We start from the raw sequence: 25272 nt of genomic DNA on the forward strand, positions 1-25272 counted from the left end.
TCATCCGGTGGACTTTGTCATTGTTGATATGGAGGAAGATTCCAACATTCCAATCATTCTAGGAAGACCTTTCCTACACACGCCAAAAGGTGCGGTGATTGATGTGAAACATGGAGAGCTCACTCTAGAAGTGGGAGATGAAAGCATAACTTTTAATCTTGACAAGACTATGAGAGATCCTCGTTTGCATGAGCCGTGTTTCATGATTGATCATTATAGCCGAAAAGATGAAAAGAAGAAATCGGAACTCCAATGGAGGAAGAAAGTTGAAGATGCTCCATTCAAAGAGCAAGTGAATTATGACATGGAGAGCTTGCAAAGCTCATCAAAATCAACCAAGGAAGAAGAGGATGGCCTCATTGGCCAAGAGAAGAAATTGGGAGAGTTGTCTCCATCTAAGCAAGAGATTTTCAATGATCAACTCAATGAAGTTTGTGGTCTTTGGGACGACGAGTTTGAAGGGATTTTTAATCCCTACATTGGGCATGCCATCGATCATGATCAACAACAAGGACCATGGTCTATTGAGGACCTCTACCATAATAATGAACAAGCTTTTGATTACTTTTTCAAGGTGTTGAGCAATATAAACAACACCTTGAACATGCCCCCTTGACATCTCATCAAGAATGAGAGTTTGGTGGAGTCCTCCCTAAACCACCACTTGTAAATATTTCTAACTCCCTAACTTACATTTCAATTCTTGTATTGCATTTTTGTCATCTTTGGATTTTTTATTTACTTTGATCAAAAAAATTGTCATGAAAGAGAGAAGTGAGGGAGGGACTAACAATTTCAATTGATGTTTAGTGCTTTACCTTAGTGTGGGGATGGCAATTGCCTAGGCTATCCATGCCTTAGTAGTGCCCCCACAAAGAAGAACACAAGACTTGAAAGAAAGAATGGAAGAATGATAAAGGGAAAGCGTGCACGGGTGGGGAATCAAGGTGTACACAGAGGGCGAATCCGAGCGGATTCCCAAGAATCCGCCGTCTTATGCAATCCGAGCGTCTGCAGAAAAAAAAGACGCCCGTCCTGGCGAATTTTTCGAGCTGAATTTTGAAATTTTCTTGACTGTTAAAGAATCCGAGCGGATTCCTGAAAATCCGCCCGTCCTGCAGAAATTCGTCCGTCCTTGGAGAAATCCGCCCGTCCCGTGTTCAGCAAATCCGAGCAGATTGTACCAAATCCGCCCGTCTTTAGGCGAGCTTTTGCAAAGGTAGAAGAAGCAGAATCCGCACGGATTGAGCCTAATCCGCACGGATTGCCCCTGCAGTTTTGAAAATCTCGGTCTCTTTAAAACCCCTCCCACCTTCATTCATTCATTCATTCATTCATAAACACTACCCACAACATCAAAACCCTCATCCCCTCCATCATAAAAACAAAAACCCTCAACAACATTCAACAAAAACAAATCAAACCACCCTTCCAACAACAAATTAATCACTCCTTCTTCAACAAAAACCAAAACCAAGAACAAAATCTTCAACCTTTGAGTCGATTTTTGTTTTCATAAAGGCAAAGCCTTTCACCTTCAAATCGATTTGGGCATCCAACAAATTGAAGATTTTTCACTCTTTTCTTGGTTAAGCTCATCAATGGCAAGGACTAAGGGTGCAACAAAGGCAACAAAGGCACCAAAGGCTAAGGCACTCTCACAAAGGCAAAAGGCTCTTCAAACAAAGAAAGCTTTGGCTATGGTGGTGGCAACACCAAACTTGGAAGTGCAACAACAACAACAACCTTCTATGGGACCATCAACACCTTCTACTCCGGTAATTAATCAACGTTTGCATTATCCGGAGGTAACTTTTATTTCCGATACCCATAGAAATACCTTTGTCAAGTTTGCTATGAAATCTATTCAATCCACCAAATTCATATGTAAAGATGCCTTGGAAAAATTGGGTATTCTTGAACAAACAAAAGGCCTTTTCAAAGCCATGGGGTTGGAGAAATTGTTTGAAACAAAGGAATTGACATACCCCTCCCTTGTCTTGGAATTCTTAAGTTCTTTAAAAGTCACCAAAGTTGAGAATAGAGAAAATCTCGAGTTTCGTCTAGCTAATGTTAGTAGACGCATTACCTTTACGGAATTGGGTGAAATTTTGGGTCTTAGTGATGAATCAAGTTATCTTAAGCATTATGGAAAGTATGACCCCGAGCCTCTTTGGGAGGCAATCTCCGGGAAGAAATTTGAGGATTTTCATGCATGTCGTGCTCTTTTGGTCCATCATCCGGGCATAAGAGTATGGCACAAGGTTGTGGGAAATACCATAATTGCTAGGAAAGACACCAATCATTTCACAAGACTTGACTTTATTCTCCTTGAATCGGCTTTGAATATCGGAAGAATTCATACCAAGCCTTACAATTCTTTGAGGCTCTTGGTAGAAAGATGGCTTAATGTTGATAATGGGAAGAAGGGCACAACCGTTATTGTCAATGGCGGCCTAGTCACACTCCTAGCCAAGCACTTTGATCGTAATTTCAATGAGGATAAGAAGTACAAAGCAAAGGAAGGTGGCCATCTTATTGATATGCATATTATGATTCACAAGTTCAAGTGGGTTGCTCATAACCCCCTTGACACTAAATATGGATGGTTAACTAGTGAAGCTAGATCGTTCACCTTGCCCTCGAAGATTTGTCGCCTAAGCGTCCACCGGACCAATTATCTACTTCCCCTTTCCGAAGAAGCCGAGTATATCATTCAACAACAAAAGGGTGATCTTGAAGCTCCCTCCTCTTCCATTGTCATACCACCTTACCCCTTTGAGTATGAAGAGTTCAAACCGGAAGGAATTGAAATTGGGAAAGACTATATGACTCTCCTCATGCAAGCAATGCACAAGCAAGCCCATGAAGATCGGAAAAATGCGTATTTGGCTCAATATCCACCCCTCCTACATCTAGCTAGGCAAGGACTCCTTGATCCATCTTGTCCTTTGCCTAGTTGGGCGGATAGAGAAGTCTTATTTCCGGGTGCATCTAGGGACGTGGTGGGAGACAATGAGGTTGTTGGAAATAATGAAGAAGTTGATGATAATATTGAGGAAGAAGCAAGTGAAGAAGAAAGGGATGGTGAAGAGGAAGATGAGGAAGAAAGTGAAGAAGCAAATGACAAGGAAAGTGGCAATGTGACCACTTCTCATGAGGGAAGTGGTGATGATGATAGCATGATGGAAGACTAGCAAGCCTTGGAGACTCCTACACTCCCATGGTTTGTCTATATCTCTTTGTATTCTATTTAATTTTGATCATTGTTGGTTTAGTCCTAGCAACATCAAAGGACTCACACCTCGGTACCATTGAGGTGTTCTTATTTTATTGTTCCCATTTGTAAAATCCAAAATGACAAGCTAGTTTCATGCATAAGCATAGTGTATGCATGAACTATACCCATCCTTGGACATTAGAAATAGTGTCTCACTCGGTTTGGGGAAGTTAATGCATACGCAACGGGAGGTAATCTAAATTATCCTCTCTGTCATAACAAAAACCATGCATCATGTAGTGTAACTTAGTGTAGAATTGCATTTAGTGTAGAAATCATGCATCATCTTTGCATAATTTCCATCATTTTGGCCATTGAGGACAATGCCCATATTAGTGTGGGGATGGGAATTCTAACATTTAACTCTTATTAAAAAAAAAACCCATAAAAATTGAAAAATTTCAAAAATCATAAAAATTGAAAAAAATTGAAAACCCAAAAACAAGTTCATTTCCTTTGTATATATTGTTTTGTATATATTGTGTTTGTTCATCCTTGTTCACATTGATTGACTACGCCACATCCGAGACATGAGGATATTGAAGACCGCATGGTATGATCTTTCCAATCTCCTTTTTCCTCTTTATGTTAATGACTATGTGGCTTCATTTTGATTGATGCGGTACAACAATGTGAACTTAGGACTTGCATTTAGATTGTTTGTCATATTAGTTGGTAGAATCATATGCATTAGGATGTTTATATGGTAGTTGCATCATGGCATGTAGTTTGCATGTTAGAAAAATTTTGCGAAACCGTCTACTTGGGAAGCTTGACAAGTGTATATAGGCCCTAGTAGATGCCCTTTGTTCTTAAGACTTTGCTTGTTAGAATATTTGTAAAACACCCTAGGATGTATCATGCTAGTATCCTTTGACCCATGGTTTAAGGCCGAGTCAAGAGTACCTTGTGGTGTGATAACTCCTTGGCTACCGTTTATTCCAAGGTGACCCTTGAAACCATGCACCCATACATCCATCATCCATGTTCTACCATATTTTTGTCATCAAAGGGAATGGGCACAAAAAGAAATCAATTTGAGTTCAATGAAATAAAAAATGAAAGAAAGTTTGCAAAAATGCATCAAATGAAAAGAGGAGCAAAAATAGAACTCCTAAGCTTCAAATACAAGGCACCCTCGTTACTAATTGGGGTGACTTTGAAAATGTTCAAAAAGAAATGCAAAAAAAAATTGTCAAGCATTGAAATGCCAAAAATCAAAAAGAAATGGCAAAGAAAGTGTTCTCAAATGTCAAATGCCAAAAGAAATTGGGGGGAAAAACAAAAACAAAAGCAAACTCCCAAAGTGAAACTCAAATATCTATCGATCCCTTTATCCATCATATCCATTTTTGTGCATGGTAGAGAGGGGACGACCCTTCTTCTTGTCTAGGCAAGAGGGGGAATTCCGCGATCCTCCAGTGTTTCTAACGCCATAGGGAGACTACTCTTGACAAAAGCATTTAACAATTGAGGACAAAGGTACCCTAGCTTGACACATTTTGGAGGTGATTTATTGGTATCCTTCTAGGCTTAGTAGTTTGAACAAATTGCATCTATGAAGGATTGTGTACCCTTGAATTGCTTCCCTTGTAGATAATTTCCGCCACTTAGATGAGGAAAGTGGCTATTCTTTTGTAGATGCATCCATTATGTGTTTTTATGTGCTTTAATGTTTGGATGTGTCGCCATTTTGGCAAGACCCACCTTGCCTTGCAAGAAGGCATCCTACCTCATGGTTGTCTTGTTGTGAGTTGAAGGGGCGGAGTGAGACCCGCTAATTGTCTCATATCGGCTATATTATTAGGATAGGTTAGTATTGGTCCTAGTCTTTGTCACCTCTTTACTCGGGACGAGCAAAGGTTCGGTTTGGGGATATTTGATGTGACCATAATTGACGCATATTTAGCCCTCGAATTAGCCTTGTTTCCATGCTTTTTAGTGCTTATTTGGGTCATTTCTTATCTTTAGTTCTTTGTTTTGCATATTCTTTGAGATTTTGATCCCTTGGTAGGAAAGGAGTAAGAATCTTGCATTTTCATGGCAAAACAAGACTAAATTGATCGAATCCAATGACCAAGCATCAAGGAGAGACAAGATTAGAAGGCCTTTGTACATATCATAGTAGAAGAGCAATGTTGAGGAAAGATCCTTGAGTCCCCAAGGAAATCCCCAAGGAATTTACGAAGAAAAGGGAAGAAAAAGAAGAAGTTACTATGCCGACAATCCGAGCGGATTGCAAAGCAATCCGTCAAATCCCGCACAATCCGAGCGTCCGTGCGAGAATCCGCTCGGATTCCCCTCAACAATCCGTCCGGATTCCCAGAATCCGCTCGGATTCCATCGCCAAATCCGGCCGTCCCGACCTTATTCCCGGATTTCTTCACAAAGACGGATTGCCTTCTTCTAGCTACAAAAAGAGAAGCCCTTCTCTCGAAAAATACCAGGTCCTCCTTGCTCAACTTAAAAAGTGTAATTACAAGTTTAGCCCTTAGTTAACCCTAATGCATCCTCCCTAATTTTCACTATAAATACCCCATTAGGCTAATTAGAGGAGCATGTTCTTCTTATCAATAATTAGTGTAGTTAATATCAATCAAAACTCTCTTCAATATTGTAATCAAGTATTAATCAAGTTTTAATCCAAGTTTTAGTTCTTTAATCTCTCTTTTGTTCATCCTTTATTTTGGGTAATTGAAGATTATTTGGGTTATTATGGGAGATTGACAACCTCTCACTCAAGCATTCAAGTACTTCTTTTATTCTTGCTTTATTATTGGAATCATTAGTAGGTATAATCTCTTAATCCCTTTTTAATTATTGCTAATTACTTTCATTTATTCATCATGTTTCATATTGTTAGTATGATTGACAACCTTGCTAGCATGATCAACATGATAATGAGTGAGTAGTCTCTTAGCTAGGGTTAATGGGTGATTAGGGGAAACCAACATGGGGAATGATTCATGCTTAAATTAATATGCTTTCATGCTTTATTTGCTTGCTTGTTTTGATCTCAACTCATGCACATGTTATACTTGATGAAATGCTAAGCCTATGAATCCTTGCATTTACTATCATCTCCTATCTTTTCAATGAGACTTGTAAGACATAACCCAACTCGAGTCTCATTAGACCATGCATGTTGTTGAGTAGAGAAGATTAAGTCGACTTGTAGGTGTTGTACAATCTAATCGATTCGGCTCCGGGACCCAAACTTTCCTAGGATTGTAAGATATAACCCAACTCAATCCATCACAACAATAATTGCTTGCTTATAATTTGAGAACATGTTTGTATGATCATATCCCATGATTCCCCTATGATCCCATGACACCCTAGTGCCTTTAATCAATTGTTTACACCCCTTTTTATTCATCTTGCTTGTTTATTTTCATTGTTATTCTAGTTTAGTAACCTTCTACATCAACCCAATTTGTGACACCCCTTAGACACCGCTAGTTACAATAGAAATCTCATTTCAACTCCCTTCCCTTGGGATCCGACCTTTACTTGCCTCTTTACTAATTGTAGAGTTGCTTGTTAAGCTATAAATTGTGTTTTGATTCGACCGTGACCAACGACCACATCTATTTATTTGTGAATACGAAACGGACCGATCAATACGACATACCTTGACCTTACTCTTGGACTATCTCTAGTTGTGACCATAAGTCAACCATGGCCTATACTTGCGAACCCAAATACCCTAGTTCCTTAATATCTTGAGTTAATCCCTATCATTTACTTGTTTGCTAATTCTAATCTTGCTTTAGTCCGTAGTTTATCATTAGTTATCAATCAACTTGCTTTTGGCTAAAATTAAATTAGGATTAACTAAATCATATTAGAACCATAACTTACCGTCCTTTGGGTTCGACCCTCGCATCTACAACGATCACTCGTTACACTTGCGAGGCTACAAATTAAAAGCATATCAGCCTAATCCAACCCGATTCATGAGCGTACTAGAATAATACACAACGATTTTATAGCTAATATTTGAAAATATAAATAAAAAAAATATACATAACTATTTTATCTAGAAATTACAGAAGCAACAATTAGCGAAACAATTAAAACTTGGAGTTAATTAGCAGCAGCGGTTGCGGAAAGATAATAAGCCACAACAAATAGGCAATGTATAAAGCAAATAATCCTTCCAATAGACAACATATGATGGTGAGTGAAGCCACAAGATGCTCTTGCTTTCTCATTTGATAGTGTTTGTAACACCCGCGATTTAATTTTATGGGTAACATATTAAAATCGCTAATTTAGTAATATTCAATTTTATTTGGAACATTTTTTATTTGGTTTTATACTTTTAAAATCCTGCTTTAATTTCATAACAATTAATTTGTTTTTTTTTTTAGCCCGGAAACCCCTTAAAAGTCGTAGTATGAGTCTTTTTAGTGCAAAACCGAGTCACAAACGAAGTGCCTTTGTTATTGGGCCTAAATAAACCTATGAACCATCCTTAAGACAATAAAACCTCCTTCTTTTAGGGTTTTCCTTTTCATTTTTCAGCAACTTCTCTTCATTTTCTTCCTTAGAAAATATGAAATTTTCACCATTAAAACTCATCTTAAATCTCACTTCTAAAACTCACATAAAACCTTCAATTCATAACCAAATTAAAATCCGTTTGTTGTTCTAGAATCCTCTCTTCTTCCTCCATCTTTCTATGTAAAAAAATTTAACCTTTTGAATCTTTTAGAAAATCCATCTTTTTGTGAGATGAGTTTTCTAACCCTTTTTGTCTTAAACTTGTTCATTCTTAGGTGGAGGCTTTAGTGTTCCGAGGTTGTTTTGGGTCGGAATATTTTTTATTGAAGTGCTTAAAGGTAACGGTGATAGGTTACTCGGTATTATATCATTTATGTGCTTTAATTGTTAGGAATTAGTCTTTGGTTTGATAAAGTTAGTAACTTTACATGTTTAACCATGTTTCTTGCTTGGATAATTGTTGTTGGATGTTGTCTTAAGCATATGTGTAGAATATTAAGCTTATTGTTGTGATTGTTATCTATTGGGTAAACTTGGATGCTTGAATGCGTGAATTGTTGAATTCCGTCTCAAATCCATGTTTATTCATGTCTAATGCATTGATGTGGTTTGTGACTCATACTTGGGTGAGAACATGATTAGTTTGATGGGTTTATATGTGTATTAACATTAGAAAATAAGTTGCGTTAGAGTTAAATTGGGTACGAATTAGTAAAAACTCGGGCGAGTAAACAAAAAACCCGATCAGTAGGGTAAAAACTCGGGCGGGTCACCATAAAACCGAGGCGGGTCAGCCAAAATCCCGGTCAGGAGGGTCCAACCCGGGCGGGTTACTGTTTTCCTACACTATCACACTTTCGTAAAATGACCATATGTCTCTCGTTTCTTGCTTGTTTTGGGCATGTGACCTACCGTTAGAACTTTAAGAGGATAAGCTATCACCTACAATTGGTTTCACCTCATTCTAATGTCTAGAACTTGAGTAATGATTGCTTAAAGGTGACCCTTGTTGTAGTCGAGTTCTAAATTTGTCATTTGGGATTAGGGTTTAGGTTCGTTGTTGGCTATGTTTCTTAACCTTGGTTCTAATACTTGTGTATGGTGTGTTGAAACTTGTTTATCATTGGAACACCTTGCCTATATCTCATTCATATGTTAAAGGTCGGTTTTGGTTTGTTTACGTTTTGCCTCGTATTTCACATTATTTAATTCATTTGTTATCGTTTGTTCTATGCTAAGTTTAAGTAACATTTAATTATGACAAACAATGTTTATTCAAGCTATATGTGAATGAAATGAGGATGTATACTTCACATACGAGTTTCTTATTTGTTCTTTCTCGATTCTTTATCGAGTTCAAATGTGAAATACTTGCCCTAAGTGATTACTTGTGTTGAGTCGTTTTCTTATGGAAATGTCAATATGTATCTTATACTTGCTTGACATGTCTTTACGCCTCTCTGGTGCCGTTCTGCCGAGATTTGGTTAACTCATGATCTATCCGCCTCCTTTTGGGCCTTTGGTCAGGTTGTGTGGACCATGTTTCCAAAGTGAGGTTACTCTTCCGTCTCATGTTGGGCCTTTGGTCAGGTTGTGTGGGCCATGTTTCCAACTTGTGATTATTCGGCCTTTGGTCAGGATGTGTGGGTCATGTTTCGAGTCTCGGATGCGATATGTTTATCGTTTGTCGAATTGGAAAACGCTCATCCCGAGAGTCTGGCGCCAGGTTTAGACTAGGACCGTGCATATTATCGTCGTCCTACCGGGAGGAATTAAGTGGGAATTGAGTCTAAGAGTAATAAAGGTCTTGCTTCATTTTGGTTGTTTGCATATGTCATTTGCCATTAGAAATTGTACTTGTGTTGACCAAATTGTGTCTATGCTCTCATATTGTATTCTATATTTGTGTGTTCCTAAGATATGTTTATTTATTGTTCTTGTGTTGACTAAGCCGTGTGTATACTTTCTTTTCGTATTCTATGTTTTTTTTGTTCTAAAGAGATGTAGATAAATGTTCATTGTTACCTTCCCATATCTGGCCATTTATATTGTCATGTGTGTTCGTCATTCATCCTTGTTTTCTTATATTGAGCTAGTCATGTTGTCATGTATGTTCACCATCCATTCTTGCTTTCTTATACTCCCCGCGCCTCGATCAATAGTTATCTATTTCTTTGGCACAAAGATTAAGGAAACATGTATGGGTGAAGTTGGACCACACAAACCACTTAACCCCACATGCACATGGAAAATGGCCCACAAAATATTACCAAAAATAGAAATAGATAACTATTCAATGATACACCCAAAAATGGAAATAGATAACTATTGACCAGGACGGAGGGAGTATCAAGCTACTCATGTTGATATGTATGCTTATCGTTCATTCTTACCTTACATATCAAGTTATCCATGTAAACATGTATGATCTATGTGTATCCTTGTTTTCTCTTGTCATGTTAATTATATCTTTGTATTCAGTATGCTATGTCTTAATTGTGTTCTGATATATTTTTTTTGATATAATATGGCTGGGAGAACCTCGAGTTACTCCCCACTGACTGTGGCTTCATGTTTACATGAATGACAGGTGATAGTGTTTCTTCTTTAGGGAGAAGATGTGTGAGCTAGCGAGCGCTGTACTTACAATGATTGACCTTCCTCGTTGTAGTTCAGAATTGTACTTAGTTTTATAATTGTGCTTTATTTAGAGATTAAGATCCCGCTCGTCAAACTAAGTTTTATTTTGTAAAAAAAACTTTATTAAACTCAACTTTTTGGTTTATATAGTTACTCCGCGGTTTTTAATATCAAAGTTTTTAAAATCTCGTTTTTGCTGCTGCAAAGTTTACATTTACTTTATCGTAAGATCGTAGGGGTTCACAGTTGGTATCAGAGCCTACGTTGCTCCCGACGCACGCACGTGTACCCCAAACTTAATTCAAACTTGACCTTGGATAATGAATGAGATATGGGTAGACTTAAGGACCTAAGGTGGTAGTCTACTTTGTGATTGCTCCTTGTTAGGTTCTAATATGTTTGTTGATTGTCAATAATTGGTTCTTGTGCCCTTGGATAGACAAATCATGAGCTTTCCCGTGTGACAATCAAGTCTTGGTGCCTATTGCCGAAAGTTGAAGCTTTGTTCAACCTTCTGAGAAATACTTTTACTTCCTCGAAGATTTTTCTCTTTCTTAGTGTACCTTGCCTTATTCTTTACCTCTTGATGCTTATCCTTCTTCTAAACTCTCTTTTGTTTTACCTTGTACGCTACTCTTGTACCCTCCCGACTTATCCTTCGTTTCTTGTTTATCCTCCCATGACGCCTTGTAGATAGCTCTCTTTCTTTTGTGGGATGTTAAATTTGGTTGGATAATTGGGCTTTCGTGGAAGTTGTGGTGGTTGACTCCTAACCCTTGCCTTGAGAGTTTGTGTTGGTGGGAAGGTTTTGGTAGAGTGGTGAGACATACCTTGGTGATTCAGAAGCCTAGTTGTGTGACGTAAAGTGGGTGTGATTGATTGGTGGAATTCTTTGTGTAAAGTATGAGTTGTATATGTTACTAAGGTTGTGGAACTTGACTTGGTTAATCGTATTCGGGATTTGAAAGTTTAGTAGGTTGGGCTTTGTCACTTTAGGAGTAAACATGGAGTAAAGTTCATGATGTGAGCTTGGAAGAAAACACCTTTAGGATGTTGATGACCATACATAGATTGATGTTGTGTTTTGACGCTTGTTGGATATGAGTATAGCTTTGTTAGTAGTTTTGATCTTTTTTTTGTGGAAGTCATTTGTAGATGCTTTATGATTGAGATTTGTTGAATCACGATTGTGATGAAGTGCTTTGTTTCATGGAATAGCTTAGGCGTAAGGTGACGTAAGTTGCTTTGAAGAGATCCTTGGATGTAATGTGGTTATAAGATTGGTTTTCTAGGGATGCTTGAGGAACCGTTAAGGATGAAGTTGCCATTTGTGATTTGAGTGTGTGGCGTTTCGATGTTTCCTTGTTTCCCCTCCTCTTTGACCATAAGCTTTACCATTTCATGCCCCTCTTACTCGTCTCGTTGTGCTTCTCCTTTGGGAATGAAGCTAGTGGTTTATAAAAATGTATGTTCTCTAACCTTATTGATAATCTTATCGTGACTTTCTACCCCTAAAAATTCGATTTAGCCCCTTTTGTTTGTTGGGTGTGGACTTCTTCACCGTGATCCGTGATCCGTGATCGTGATACCCAAGTTGATTTTCATTTTGCTCGATTCCTAACTTATTTTGGAACATTTTTGATTTGTTGTCGAAGTTAACGTTACATTTCCAAAAACTTGACTTCTTTTAGAGTGTAGAAATGGATCTTTTACTTTTAATTTAGCTTTTTTAAAAGAAAATTTTAGCGGTTTTTCACTTTCATTTGGTTTTGACATTTGATGGGATGTTAGGACTCGTTATAATTTTGTATTTAACCTTGTCTTTAACATGGAATGTTAGCGTTCTTGTGTGCACAACAAGAGCTATTTCGTTCCATGAAAGAAGACTTACACTTTTGAAAACTCTTCTTAAATGTTTATGGAAGAATTACGATTTTAGTTCTTGTTAAGATATGGATGTTCATTTTTGAAAACCGACTTTGTCCTTACAACTTTTCGTTTTCTACATTCAAGTTTCGAGGACGACACTTTATGAAGGTGGCCTGATTGTAACACCTGCGATTTTATCTTTATGGGTAACATATTAAAATCGCTAATTTAATAATACTCAATTTTATTTGACACATTATTTATTAGGTTTTATGCTTTCAAAATCGTGCATTAGTTTCATAAAAATTAATCTGGTTTTCTTTTAGCCCGGAAACCCCTTAAAAGTCATAGTATGAGTGTTTTTAATCCAAAACCGAGTCACAAACCAAGTGTCTTTGTTATTGGGCCTAAATAAACCTATGAACCATCTTTAAGACAACAAAACCTCCTTCTTTTAGGGTTTTCCTTTTCATTTTTCAGCAACTTCTCTTCATCTTGTTTCTTAGAAAATATGAGATTTTCACCATTAAAACTCATCTTAAATCTCACTTCTAAAACTCACATAAAACCTTCAATTCATAACCAAATTCACATCCGTTTGTTGTTCTAGAATCCTCTCTTCTTCGTCCATCTTTCTATGTAAGAAAAATCTAACCTTTTAAATCTTTTAGAAAATCCATCTTTTTGTGAGATGAGTTTTATAACCCTTTTTGTCTTAAACTTGTTCATTCTTAGGTGGAAGCTTTAGTGTTCCGGGGTTGTTTTGGGTTGGAATCTTGCTTATTGAAGTGCTTAAAGGTAACAGTGATAGGTTACTCGGTATTATATCATTTATGTGCTTTAAATCTTAGGAATTAGTCTTTGGTTTGATAAAGTTAGTAACTTTACATGTTTAACCATGTTTCTTGCTTGTATAATTGTTGTTGGATGTTGTCTTAAGCATGTGTGTAGAATATTAAGCTTATTGTTGCAATTTTTATCAATTGGGTAAAGTTGGATGCTTGAATGTTATATTAACAACATAATTTAGCTATAAACTTCCTCTATAAGCAGCAAAAAATTGAAAATTGTCTTAAAAATGACAGATCATACCATATAATAGTCTAAAATTTATTTCATTTACACCACAAAAATCGTTACGTAAAGTGTTTTGATACCAGGTCACGACAAAAAAAATAAAAGAAAATGAGATAGCGTTATTATGCACTGAGTTTTCGAACGAACCTCTTATATACAATGTATTGTTGGAGGATGTGTCATCGACAATAATGCGATCACATGTTTAAATCTCATAATAAGAATGCATGACGTACTGTTATATTTTATTGTCAACTGATCCACATTAATCAGTAATGGTTGGCTGACTAGAGTTTGACATTACTGTCGTATGACGGTGGTGATCAGTTGATCCCTTAAGGTCATACCTCTAGGGTAAGACTCTTAATTGATCAATTAATTAATTGTATAATGATACAAGTTAATTAATCCTTTAAAATCGAAAATATGTTTTATTAATAAAACTTTATTATTGTTTATTGAAACAATTATAAATAGAATGAATAATATATTATAATTACAAGGTGTTGTAAATTATAATTAAATGGTCCATTTTAAGTATATGTAAATATGTATTGTTATTTGTGTTATTGTATGTGATTTATTTTATATGTAATAATTTTTAATAAGTTAAAAATGCATTACATAGTCACATGTCTAGTAACATGTCACATATGTCACAAATTACAATTGACAAAATACAAACTTAAAATGGAATCCCATTTTACATGAGGAAAGCGGTTTTTCCCATGAGTGGGGGACAATTGTGCTTTTGGCTTAAATGTTTGAGACAACCCTATTAAGCATGGGTTTGGGAATGCTCACTTTAGGTTTTCTTGTGAAGAACAACTGTGAGAAAATATAAGCAAGGATTGGCCTTGCTTCCCAATACCACCCGGCCCCCTTCTCCACTCTTTACCATAAGAATTGTTTTTCTTATGGTAAATTCATTCTAATGTTTTTCTCTTGATTAGCTCTATAAAAATTGGTTTGAGATGCAAAATAAAACATAATAGAGATACTAATATAAACATCACATTACTAGTAGTAGTAATAATTTTATATTAAGTAAACTTTTAAAGGAACATATACTAAATTTCTAGTAACTAAATTAGTATATGTATTAAGGGTGATTATCTTGGTACAATTCATTGAGGACTAGATCCTACCATTGGGTCTAAATTCATCCTTGGAGCACTCGGATATTACGAAGCCTAATTTGGCAGGAGACCAATTAATATAACCGTGCGGCACTTCTTTGTAAGTCGATTGATTTCTTCTTAGTTTGTCATTTTGTTATGCATGCATAAGATCTAGTAGTTTATGACTAAAATAAACTTTAAATAGTTATTAGAAATGTCCAATAAGAGGTTAATGAATCTTTCAATTGGTATCAGAGCAATGGTTGTTGCATGCATAATCGGTTATTGTTTTTCCGAGTTAAAATGTTAACATATAAAAACTAGAAATTTGTGATTTATGAGGATAAATACCACGAAATTTTTGCATGAATAACATTCTGGTCCTAAGTTAATTTTATGTCGTTTTGATGATTTATGGTATAAAAATTGCTCTTTAATTTATTTTTAGTATTTTTATTTACATTTTATTTGGTAAAATGACTTTTAAATACTAAAATATGTTAGACTATGATTCTGACCATGAAATGTTAACACGACCTCACATGCATATTTTACTTATTGTATGTAAAATTTCGTATAAAATTGTTTTATATTGCATGTTTTATGATTTTTACATGATAAAAATGGATTAAATGGAGGTATTTTTGTTAAAATTAGTTAGACTTCGTCTCTGCCCATGAAATTTTAGTATGTTGTCACATGCAATATTTTCACACTGTATGTAAATTTTGAGGTAAAATGGTTTTATTTTGCATGATTTATGATTTTTAGATGTAAAAATCACATAAATAGTGGCTATTTTAGCAAAAATAGCTAAAATAAATTTTCTGGCATGAAAATTGTTCCCATAGTTATATATATATGATATGAACATCAGATCTAAAGTTGCATGTCAAATTTCGTTTGATTTGGATGTTTATTGATTTTTATATTGTAAAATTGATAAATAGCAACTTTAAATAGTCATAAATGTAAATTCGATTTTTGGGCTTAAAAATTTGTCTTTCAGGTTCTAGAAACTTATATAGAATATTCAAAATTTAATTTTGATTTATTACATAATTTTATGTTTAATTTGGAATTAAAGGGTTAAAGTTATGTATTATAAGATTTATTTGTGAAATAAATTAAATATATTCTATGGGCAAATTTTTACTAAAATTTTGGAATGTTGGGAATTTTCCAGAATATACAAAATTATGATTTTGAAATTTTCGAATTTTTATGTCTTATTGGGAATTATTTCTTTATTATTATGAATAAAAGATGTTTAAGGAGCAATAATAAAATATCAAGTTGAATTATTGTCAAATATTTAGTTAAGACTAAATTTTTGAGTCCTAAGAAGGTTGGGGTAGTTAACTTGGACATAGATTTGATTTATATAATATTGTGTGATTTTAATAAGTTAATAGTCACAATTATCCATAAAACCGGACCGAATATACGATATTAGCTTAAATAGGGCGATTTGGCACATCACATGGCATGTTACATACATATATTAATGCTGCATTTTTATTTTTATTTTATATAATTTTGAATTATGTAATTTGTACTTAGTTTGGCCTTAGTTTTTTAATTGATATTTCCCGAAATGAATGGGAATATCGATTCGGTTGTAATTATAGTGATCTCGTATCATTTTTATTTTTATTTTTGTTTTTCATTTTATAATGTATAAAGTAGAAAAGCTATGTAATTTATTTATCCCGGAGATCCTTGAAGACGGTGCCATTCGGAAAGGCGTTCCGACAAAGACGGTGTTGCCTTGGAGTGCGTGCCAAATGAAGTTCAAGGGACCAAAGGAGTTGGTTTCCAAATTTGTAAATAGTTTATTAGATTTACTATTTTAGGAAGGCCATACTAGGATTTTATTGTTTTGCTTTGCATTTGTTAAATATGTTTGCATGCATAGCCAAATTGCTATAACTTCACATGCATAGCATATTTTATCGAGTCATCGACCGTGTCAATTATAATTATCGTAGTTCACCGCTTTAGTTCACTTAAAACGTGGAAGATAATAAATTGACAAGACCTCTCACTAAATAATAATTGAGAATTAGCCTTACCAAATAGTAGAACCATGAATCTCAATTTCATAAGGAAGTAGGCTCGGCTCACTGAGGTACTAAACTTGTTACGTTGGGTAAGTGGGTAGTAAATTGTTATTACATCGAAATTTGGATTGAGCTCAACGGAAGTATTCGCGACCGTAGCCGCATGTGTTCCGGGCTTAAGATAAATATTAAAGTAATTTCATCGACCGAGAGTTCTAGAAGTAGAATCGATTAAAGAGATAATCCACCGAGTTATATTAATTAGGGATGAATCGGCTCACCGTGCCCGAATTAATATGAATTTGGATCTCGGGATCATTTATAATAGTTGGGTAGAGGTCACTATATAAATGCTTAAAACTTGTTTAAAGTGTTTACAAGTATGATTAAAAATGACAAATGTTAATAATTTCCTTTACCTCCATTTTGCAGTTTTTTCAATGGATCCTATCAATCCAACAACACCTATTACCATTGAGTCTTGTCATAACTTATTTGACGATATTTGCTCCAACAACAACCTCGATACAACTAGAGAGGTTTATTTTGGGATCGGTTCCGACGGAAACCTTAATTTCATTACTTCCTCCATACCTCCTACTATGACTAGATCTTGTGTGAATGTGTCTCGGGAAGACCATCTCACTAAATCCATGGGATCCTTATCTTTAGAAGAAAGAAATGCCGAAACTAGTGGGAGTCCTAGCAAGCAAGCTCTTGCAACTAAAGGGAAATGGTTCAAAAGGAAGGGGAAGAAAGGTATAAAGTTCAACAATGGGAACAAGATGGCTACTGGGACTACCAAAGGAGCCCAAGTTGATGATGAATGCCATTATTGTCATGGCATGGGACATTGGATGAGGAATTGCCCCATATATTTTTGAAATATTAGGGATGGACTTGTTATTCCACACGGAAAAATTCCTTCTGAAATTTATGTTATTGATGTAAATTTTACTTCCACCACAACGTGGGTATTAGATACCGGTTTTGGTTCTCACCTTTGTAATCATTTACAGGGGCTAAGAAACGTGGAAAAGCTAAGCAAGGGCGATGTTGATCTCCGACTTGGGAATGAAGCTAGAGTAGCGGCCACATCCAAGGGAACTTATGTACTTGTTTTGCCAAATGGATTTGAGTTGTATTTGCATAATTGTTTTTATGTAACTTCTCTTTCTAAGAACATTATTTCAATTGCTATGTTAGACATAGAGGGTTTAATTTTGCCATTAAAAACAATTGTTGTATCATTTCTAGAAATGACTTGGTCATAGGCCGAGACTCTTCTATAAATGGCATTTATGTTCGAGAAACTTCAAATTCATGTAAAGACATCTATAACATACAATCCAAGAGACTCAAATCAAGTGATCCAAATGAATCAGACATTTGGCATTGTCGATTAGGTCATATTAACGAGAATCACATAAAAAGATTAGTTTCAACTAATGTTATTAAACCATTTGATTTTCAATCATATGGTATATGCGAATCTTGCCTCCTAGGCAAAATGACTCGTAATCCTTTTAGTGGTAAAGGGACACGAGCTAGTGAATTATTGGGCCTTATACATGCCGATGTATGTGGACCAATGACTATCACCGCTAGGGTTAATTATGACTACTTCATTACCTTCACCGATGATTTAAGTAGATATGGGTATATCTACTTAATGAAACACAAGAGTGAGGCCTTTGAGAAATTTAAAGAATTTCAAAATGAAGTAGAAAACCAATTGAACAAGAAGATAAAGGCACTACGATCCGATCGTGGTGGAGAGTATCTTAGTAATGAATTTGATTCACACTTGAAAGGTTGTGGCATTGTGTCACAACTCACTCCACCCGGTACACCACAACTTAATGGTGTTGCCGAGAGGAGAAATCGAACCCTACTAGATATGGTTCGATCTATGATGAGTCAAACCGAGTTACCCGACTCGTTTTGGGGATTTGCAATACAAACCGCAATCAAATCATTGAACAATAGTCCGACAAAAGCAACCGAAAAAACTCCATATGAGATATGGAAGGGAAGGGTTCCTAATATATCCAATATGAAAATTTGGGGATGTGATGCTTACGTCAAGGTAAAGACAGACAACAAGCTAGCCCCACGATCCGAAAAATGCATCTTTGTAGGTTACCCCAATACCTCCCGAGGCTATTACTTCTACAAACCTCATGAAAACAAAGTGTTTGTGTCTAGTGAGGCTGTCTTGTTAGAAAATGAGTTTATTTCTAAAAGACAGAGTGGGAGAAATTTTGAACTTAATGAAGTTCAAGAGCCACAAACCGAAGTAGAGGCGCAAGAAGACGTTCCTTCGTCGTCTAATTCTGTTTTTATTCCTCAACCAATGAGGTCGGGTTGAGTTTCTCGCCATCCTGATAGATATGTTGGACTTATCCAAGAGGATGGGAGTCTTGATGTGTTACTTCTAGAAAGTGACGAGCCCGCCACCTACAAAGCTGCAATCTCTAGTCCCAATTCAGCTTTGTGGCTTAAAGCCATGAAATCCGAAATGATTTCTATGCATGAAAATCAAGTTTGGAACTTGGTGGATTTGCCTGAAAGAGCAAGACATCTTCAATGCAAATGGATCTTTAAGGTAAAGAATGGCATAGGACATGATGATGTCTAGAAAGCTAGGCTAGTGGCAAAAGGTTTTACCCAAGTTCATGGTCTTCACTATGACGAAACCTTTGCCCCCGTGGCCATGCAGAGATCCATTCGGATACTGTTAGCGATCGCCGCATTTCATGACTATGAAATATGGCAAATGGATGTCAAGACCGCCTTTCTAAATGGGCATTTAGAAGATGAGGTGTATATGATGCAACCTGAAGGTTTTGTAGATCCCGAAAATCCTGACAAATTGTGCAAGCTTAAGAGATCCATTTATGGTCTTAAACAAGCATCAAGGAGTTGGAACCATCAATTTAATCATGTTATAAGAAAAAATGGTTTTACTCGAAGTGTTGAGGAACTGTGTTTATACATGAAGTTTAGTGGGACAATGTTGTGTTCCTAATATTGTATGTGGATGACATACTGCTTATTAGAAATGAGATTCCTATGTTGTCCTCTGTCAAAGAGTGGCTGGGAAATCATTTCCAAATGAAGAATTTAGGTGAAGCACAACGCATATTAGGTATCCAGATCTATAGAGATAGACCCAAAAGGATATTGTCATCAAGTCAAGAATCTTATATTGACAAGGTTATTCGACGCTTCATCATGGACCAGTCTAAGAGAGGCTTAATTCCTATGGGTAGTGGGATAATTTTGAGCAAGTCTCAATCACCCACCGAACCCGAAGATGTTGAACGCATGAAGTTGATTCCCTATGCTTCCGCTGTTGGATCAATCATGTATGCCATGATATTCACTCGTCCAGATGTCTCGTATGCCTTAAGCATGACAAGTAGATATCAAGATAATCCAAGTGAGAGTCACTGGATAGCTGTTAAGAACATCCTTAAATACTTACGAAGGACTAAGGATTCTATCTTAGTGTTTGGAGGAGACTCCGAGCTATGTGTTAAGGGTTACACAGACTCGAGCTTTCAAACAAATAGAGATGACATGAAATCCCAAGTTGGGTATGTTTTCATGCTCAATGGTGGTGCTGTAAGCTGGAGAAGCTTCAAGGAAGCTGTGACTGCGGATTGTACTACGGAGGCTGAGTACGTTGCAGCATCAGAAGCTGCCAATGAAGTCGTGTGGATTAGGCAATTCATGGAAGGGCTAAAGGTAGTTCCTACCGCCAAGGATCCCATTACTCTCTATTGTGACAACAATGGAACAATCTTCCAAGCTAGAGAGCCCAAGTCTAGTAATAGATCTAGACATGTACTCTAAAAATTTCATATTATTAGAGATTTTAATGAAAGAAAGGAAATTGCGTTTTGTAAGGTTGGGTCAGATGATAACTTGGATGATCCTCTTACCAAGCCTTTATCGCAGGCTAAACACGATGGACATGTTGTCTCCATGGGCCTTAAACGTATGCAAAATTTGTACTAGATTATTTGATATGAAATAAAATATTGTTTTATTTGTTCATATATGATAATCGCATTTGTTTTTTAAATTTTTTATTACTTTGTCATATCCAAATGAGTTGGTGAGACAATATTGAACCCTATTAAAGTGAACTAGATTGACATAGTAATCGCCCATAGTTACTTACATGAGGTGACGTCTTGAAGTAACTAGAGTGTAATGCGATTGATGGCGAGTTCAAGTGGCATGGAGACATGAGAGATGACTAGTTGATCACATAGGCAAACTGTATGGGACACTCTGGCCGGCTTATGACCGCTTATAGAGTTCTGGAAATTTTTATAGCCTGGTCGTGGCGAGAGCTACTATAGTATTCTTATGAGTCGATTCTTTGACTAAAGACTGTTTCGCCTAAGATGGCACAGTTTCAGAGTGACTTTGATTTGCATTCTATGACCTTCGTAATTGGGGTCAAATGGGCACGTTTTGGGTTATAATGAGTTGTGGCTATTCGAAGGGAAAAGTGCAATAGGAATTGTTCACCCCTAGTCAGGTTATCTTATATCTCAAGGCCACTCGAGGAGTAATGAACTGGAAATGCGTGGTCACGCTCGGAAGGTATCTACGGTAGATAATTCCGGTCAGACAGTTATTCTCCAGATCGAGGAAACCACTCATGATATGATCAAATGCAAGTACGACCTGCAAGACACCTTGCATTGAGTGGGAGATAGTAATAGGACAAGAGAATTGGTGACGCACACTTGTCGCGGACAAGTGGGAGATTGTTGGAGGATGTGTCCTTGACAATAATGCGATCACATGTTTAAATCTCATAATAAGAATGCATGAGGGACTGTTATATTTTATTGTCAACTGATCCACATTAATCAGTAATGGTTGGCTGACTAGAGTTTGACACTATTGTCGTATGACGGTGGTGATCAGTTGATCCCTTAAGGTCATACCTCTAGGGTAACACTTTTAATTGATCAATTAATTAATTGTATAATGATACAAGTTAATTAATCCTTTAAAATCGAAAATATGTTTTATTACTAAAACTTTATTATTGTTTATTGAAACAATTATAAATAGAATGAATAATATATTATAATTACAAGGTGTTGTAAATTATAATTAAATAGTCCATTTTAAGTATATGTAATCATGTATTGCTTTTTGTGTTATTGTATGTGATTTATTTTATATGTAATGATTTTTAATAAGTTAAAAATGCATTACATAGTCACATGTCTAGTAACATGTCACATATGTCACAAATTACAATTGACAAAATACAAACTTAAAATGGAATCCCATTTTACATGAGGAAACCGGTTTTTCCCATGAGTGGGGGACAGTTGTGCTTTTGGCTTAAATGCTTGAGACAACCCTATTAAGCATGGGTTTGGGAATGCTCACTTTAGGTTTTCTTGTGAAGAACAATTGTGAGAAAATATAAGCAAGGATTGGCCTTGCTTCCCAATACCACCCGGCCCCCTTCTCCACTCTTTACCATAAGAATTGTTTTTCTTATGGTAAATTCATTCTAATGTTTTTGTCTTGATTAGCTCTCTAAAAATTGGTTTGAGATACAAAATAAAACATAATAGAAATACTAATATAAACATCACATTACTAGTAGTAGTAATAATTTTATGTTAAGTAAACTTTTAAAGGAACATATACTAAATTTCTAGTAACTATATTAGTATATGTATTAAGGGTAATTATCTTGGTACAATTCTTTGAGGAGTAGATCCTACCATTGGGTCTAAATTCATCCTTGGAGCACTCGGATATTACGAAGACTAATTTGGTAGGAGACCAATTAGTATAACCGTGCGGCACTCCTTTGTAAGTCGATTGATTTCTTCTTACTTTGTCATTTTGTTATGCATGCATAAGATCTAGTTATGACTAAACTAAGCTTTAAATAGTTATTAGAAATGTCTAATAAGAGATTAATGAATCTTTCATGTATATGGTCTATTAAAATAATGGACTCTACATAAGGACCTTTTTTTTTTCAAAGTAAGGCTCTTAACCAAACGAATTCACGTTTCATGGTGCATTTCAAACTATTTTCTCCCAGTGGATCCACGTCAGTTAATTAGTTTTCTTCCCCCCTTCAAATATTTAATACTCCGTATTTAATAATTATATAATAATAATATTTTATTGTATTTAGCGAGTTGGGTTTGATACGGAATAATAATAATAATATAATAATATAAGATACATGTATTTATACACTCACCTATACTACACACACCCCACATATTGAAGGAAATCTTAGAGAGAAAGAAGAGAGAAAAAATTGAGGGAAATTTTAGAGAGAAAGAAGAGAGAAAAAGAGAAGAAAAGGGAGATTGTCTTTTGTCCCTCCGCCTTGAGATCGTAAGGTAAACCGTCTTATACTAGCCTTTATATTATTTTATTCATACCGTTGACCCGCCTTGACCCCGACTCATCCTTGACCCGTCATTGACCACCTATTAACGGTCGTTCACTACTCAAATAAGGGTTTGACCGAGTTAATATACATGTTTATGGCTGTTTTGCGCGACGGTCTTAAGACACGTTTTAGACCCTCCATTCGTGTTTGTTTTGGGTGGACCTTAGGTGGGTTGTGTCGAGGGTAGTGAGGAGGAGCCAATGGTAGTCTTGGATGGTGGGTAGGGTGGCTGTGGTGGTCTAGATCTGGGGTAGAAAGGGGGGTGTACGGGTGCGGGTTAGGGTATGTGTCGGGTTGTTGTTGTGGCTAATGTCGTGTTTCTGGTGGTTGTCGTGGAGGGTTGGTGCCGACTAAGATTGGGGGTCAAGGTGGGGGTGTTGGCGAGGTCGGCCGTGGCCGGTGGTGGCCACGGTTGGTGGTTTGTGTGGTGAAAGTGGAAGGGTGTAGGGTGTAAGGGTTGTTGTGGTTGCCGTGTGGTTGTCATTGTTGTGCGTCGTGGCTGCTGCCGGCCGTGGTCCACCGTGGCTAGTGGTGGCCACAGTGGCGGCAGTGGGTGGTGGTGGTGGTAGTGGTTGTGTCTGAGTCGGGATTTGGGTAAATGTATAAGACGGGTTTAATTAGTTGTATACGTATTCCTATACGTATTAGATTAGTATGTTTGTACGTATTTGTATATGTATTAGATTGGTATATTTATACGTATTTATATTATTATCGTATTTTAGGAAATGGGTTTTGTGAGACGGTTTTACGAGACGGGCCCAGTTTGTGTGACGGATTGCTTATGCGGATTTGCTGTGAGGTAGGTTTATCCTACTAAGTTTCATTGTTGCATTTATATATAAAATGAGTCTTTTATCATACATCTGCATTGAGTGAGTCGGTAATTGACATGTTATATGGTATATCGTATTTGTTGTGTTGTCTTGTATGTCGGAGGACATGGTGGTTTGATTGGTTAATTTTTTTGGAGATGTAAGACGGTTGGGAGACCGTCTTGCGCTTAAGTCGCCTCTTGGATATTCCCACTCCAAGAGGGATGTGCACATTAATGGCTTGAGTTACGGAGGGACTCGTGTGGTTAAGACACGACGTCTGGCAGGGGATCCGGTTGGCTTCCGGACCCGTTATGTCTGGGCGTGTCCCGGTACCTGTTTGTGATTATTGGTATGTCTGGGCGTGTCCCGGTACCAGTGTGGTTATCGGTATGTCCGGGCGTGTCCCGGTACCAGTGTGGTTGTCGGTATGTCTGAGTGTGTCCCGATACCGTGGTGGCGGTTGTTGATGGTGGTTCATTCATAACATAGTCATGTTATATGTTACACTTTATTTATTTAATGAAACCAACGGTTGTTGTATCTGTGTATTGTCACCTATCTCTTTTGGAGTGGCCTGTGTCGATTCATATGATATCCTTTGGTCATATGGGGAGTAGGTTAAGTACAGGTTATTTGGATAGTACGTGAGAGACGGGACGAGCTTGATGATATCACGAGACGAGTCTAGTTGGCTAGAAGAGTATAGATGTCACAGGTTGTATTTTATTTATTCATTTGTTTACGTTTATGTAATTCATTAAACCTTACATTAATAAAATGTTATTTGATTGGAGTTTTGAAACACTACCTCGGGAAACCGAGATGGTAACACTCCAATTATCTTGGCCGGATAGTTGGGGTGTTACAAAGTGGTATTAGAGCGACGATTTTGGAACCTAAAACCAATGAACCAAAAATAAATTTAGGAGTGCCTAAGTAAAATGAACCCGACATGAGTACAATAGGAGATCGATTTTGGATGAGTAGGCGCCCTCATGCCAAAGCTAGTACATATCGTCTCAGTTGGTCAATACGTGGGTGGTTACGAGTCGGGAAACGTAACGTGATATGTTGCATGATGATATGTGTGTTCTGAATTTTGTTTAGCATCTTGCATGATTTACTTACTCAAATGAAATGTTGTGTGATTACATGTAGTTCTGATCATGGTTAAGTACCTTGCATGATATCTTGTCCCTTTGATGCATGATAATATGTAAAATGTTGTGTGAATATGTGTGTATTGTTACTCGTTATATGTTATCGTATGATAGAATCGTTTGTGTGGAATGTGATTACATGTGATGGATGGATAAATGGGCTCATGTGAGTAGTATATCGTAGATATGATTAGTGTGTGTTGATATGAGGGACAGTAGTCCTGAATCTTGGCATGTAGGTATCAATTGCGTGATTGAGCTTGCTAGTG

General features: G+C 36.6%; 1 protein-coding gene across 2 annotated transcripts in view; it reads right to left on the reverse strand.

Moving 5' to 3' along the window:
- LOC141623855 (protein DESIGUAL 2-like) overlaps positions 1-25272 on the reverse strand; it is a 76127-nt gene that overhangs the window by 29839 nt on the left and 21016 nt on the right. The window contains exon 3 of one of the 2 annotated variants that reach the window (XM_074440003.1): positions 7145-7199. The exons of the other annotated variant lie outside the window; for it this stretch is intronic. Coding sequence (XP_074296104.1) covers positions 7145-7199 — 55 coding nt within the window. The remainder of the gene's footprint in view (positions 1-7144; positions 7200-25272) is intronic. 2 annotated transcript variants of the gene reach the window in all.

Source organism: Silene latifolia, chromosome X (genome assembly GCF_048544455.1).
Source record: "Silene latifolia isolate original U9 population chromosome X, ASM4854445v1, whole genome shotgun sequence".
Taxonomy (NCBI): domain Eukaryota; kingdom Viridiplantae; phylum Streptophyta; class Magnoliopsida; order Caryophyllales; family Caryophyllaceae; genus Silene; species Silene latifolia.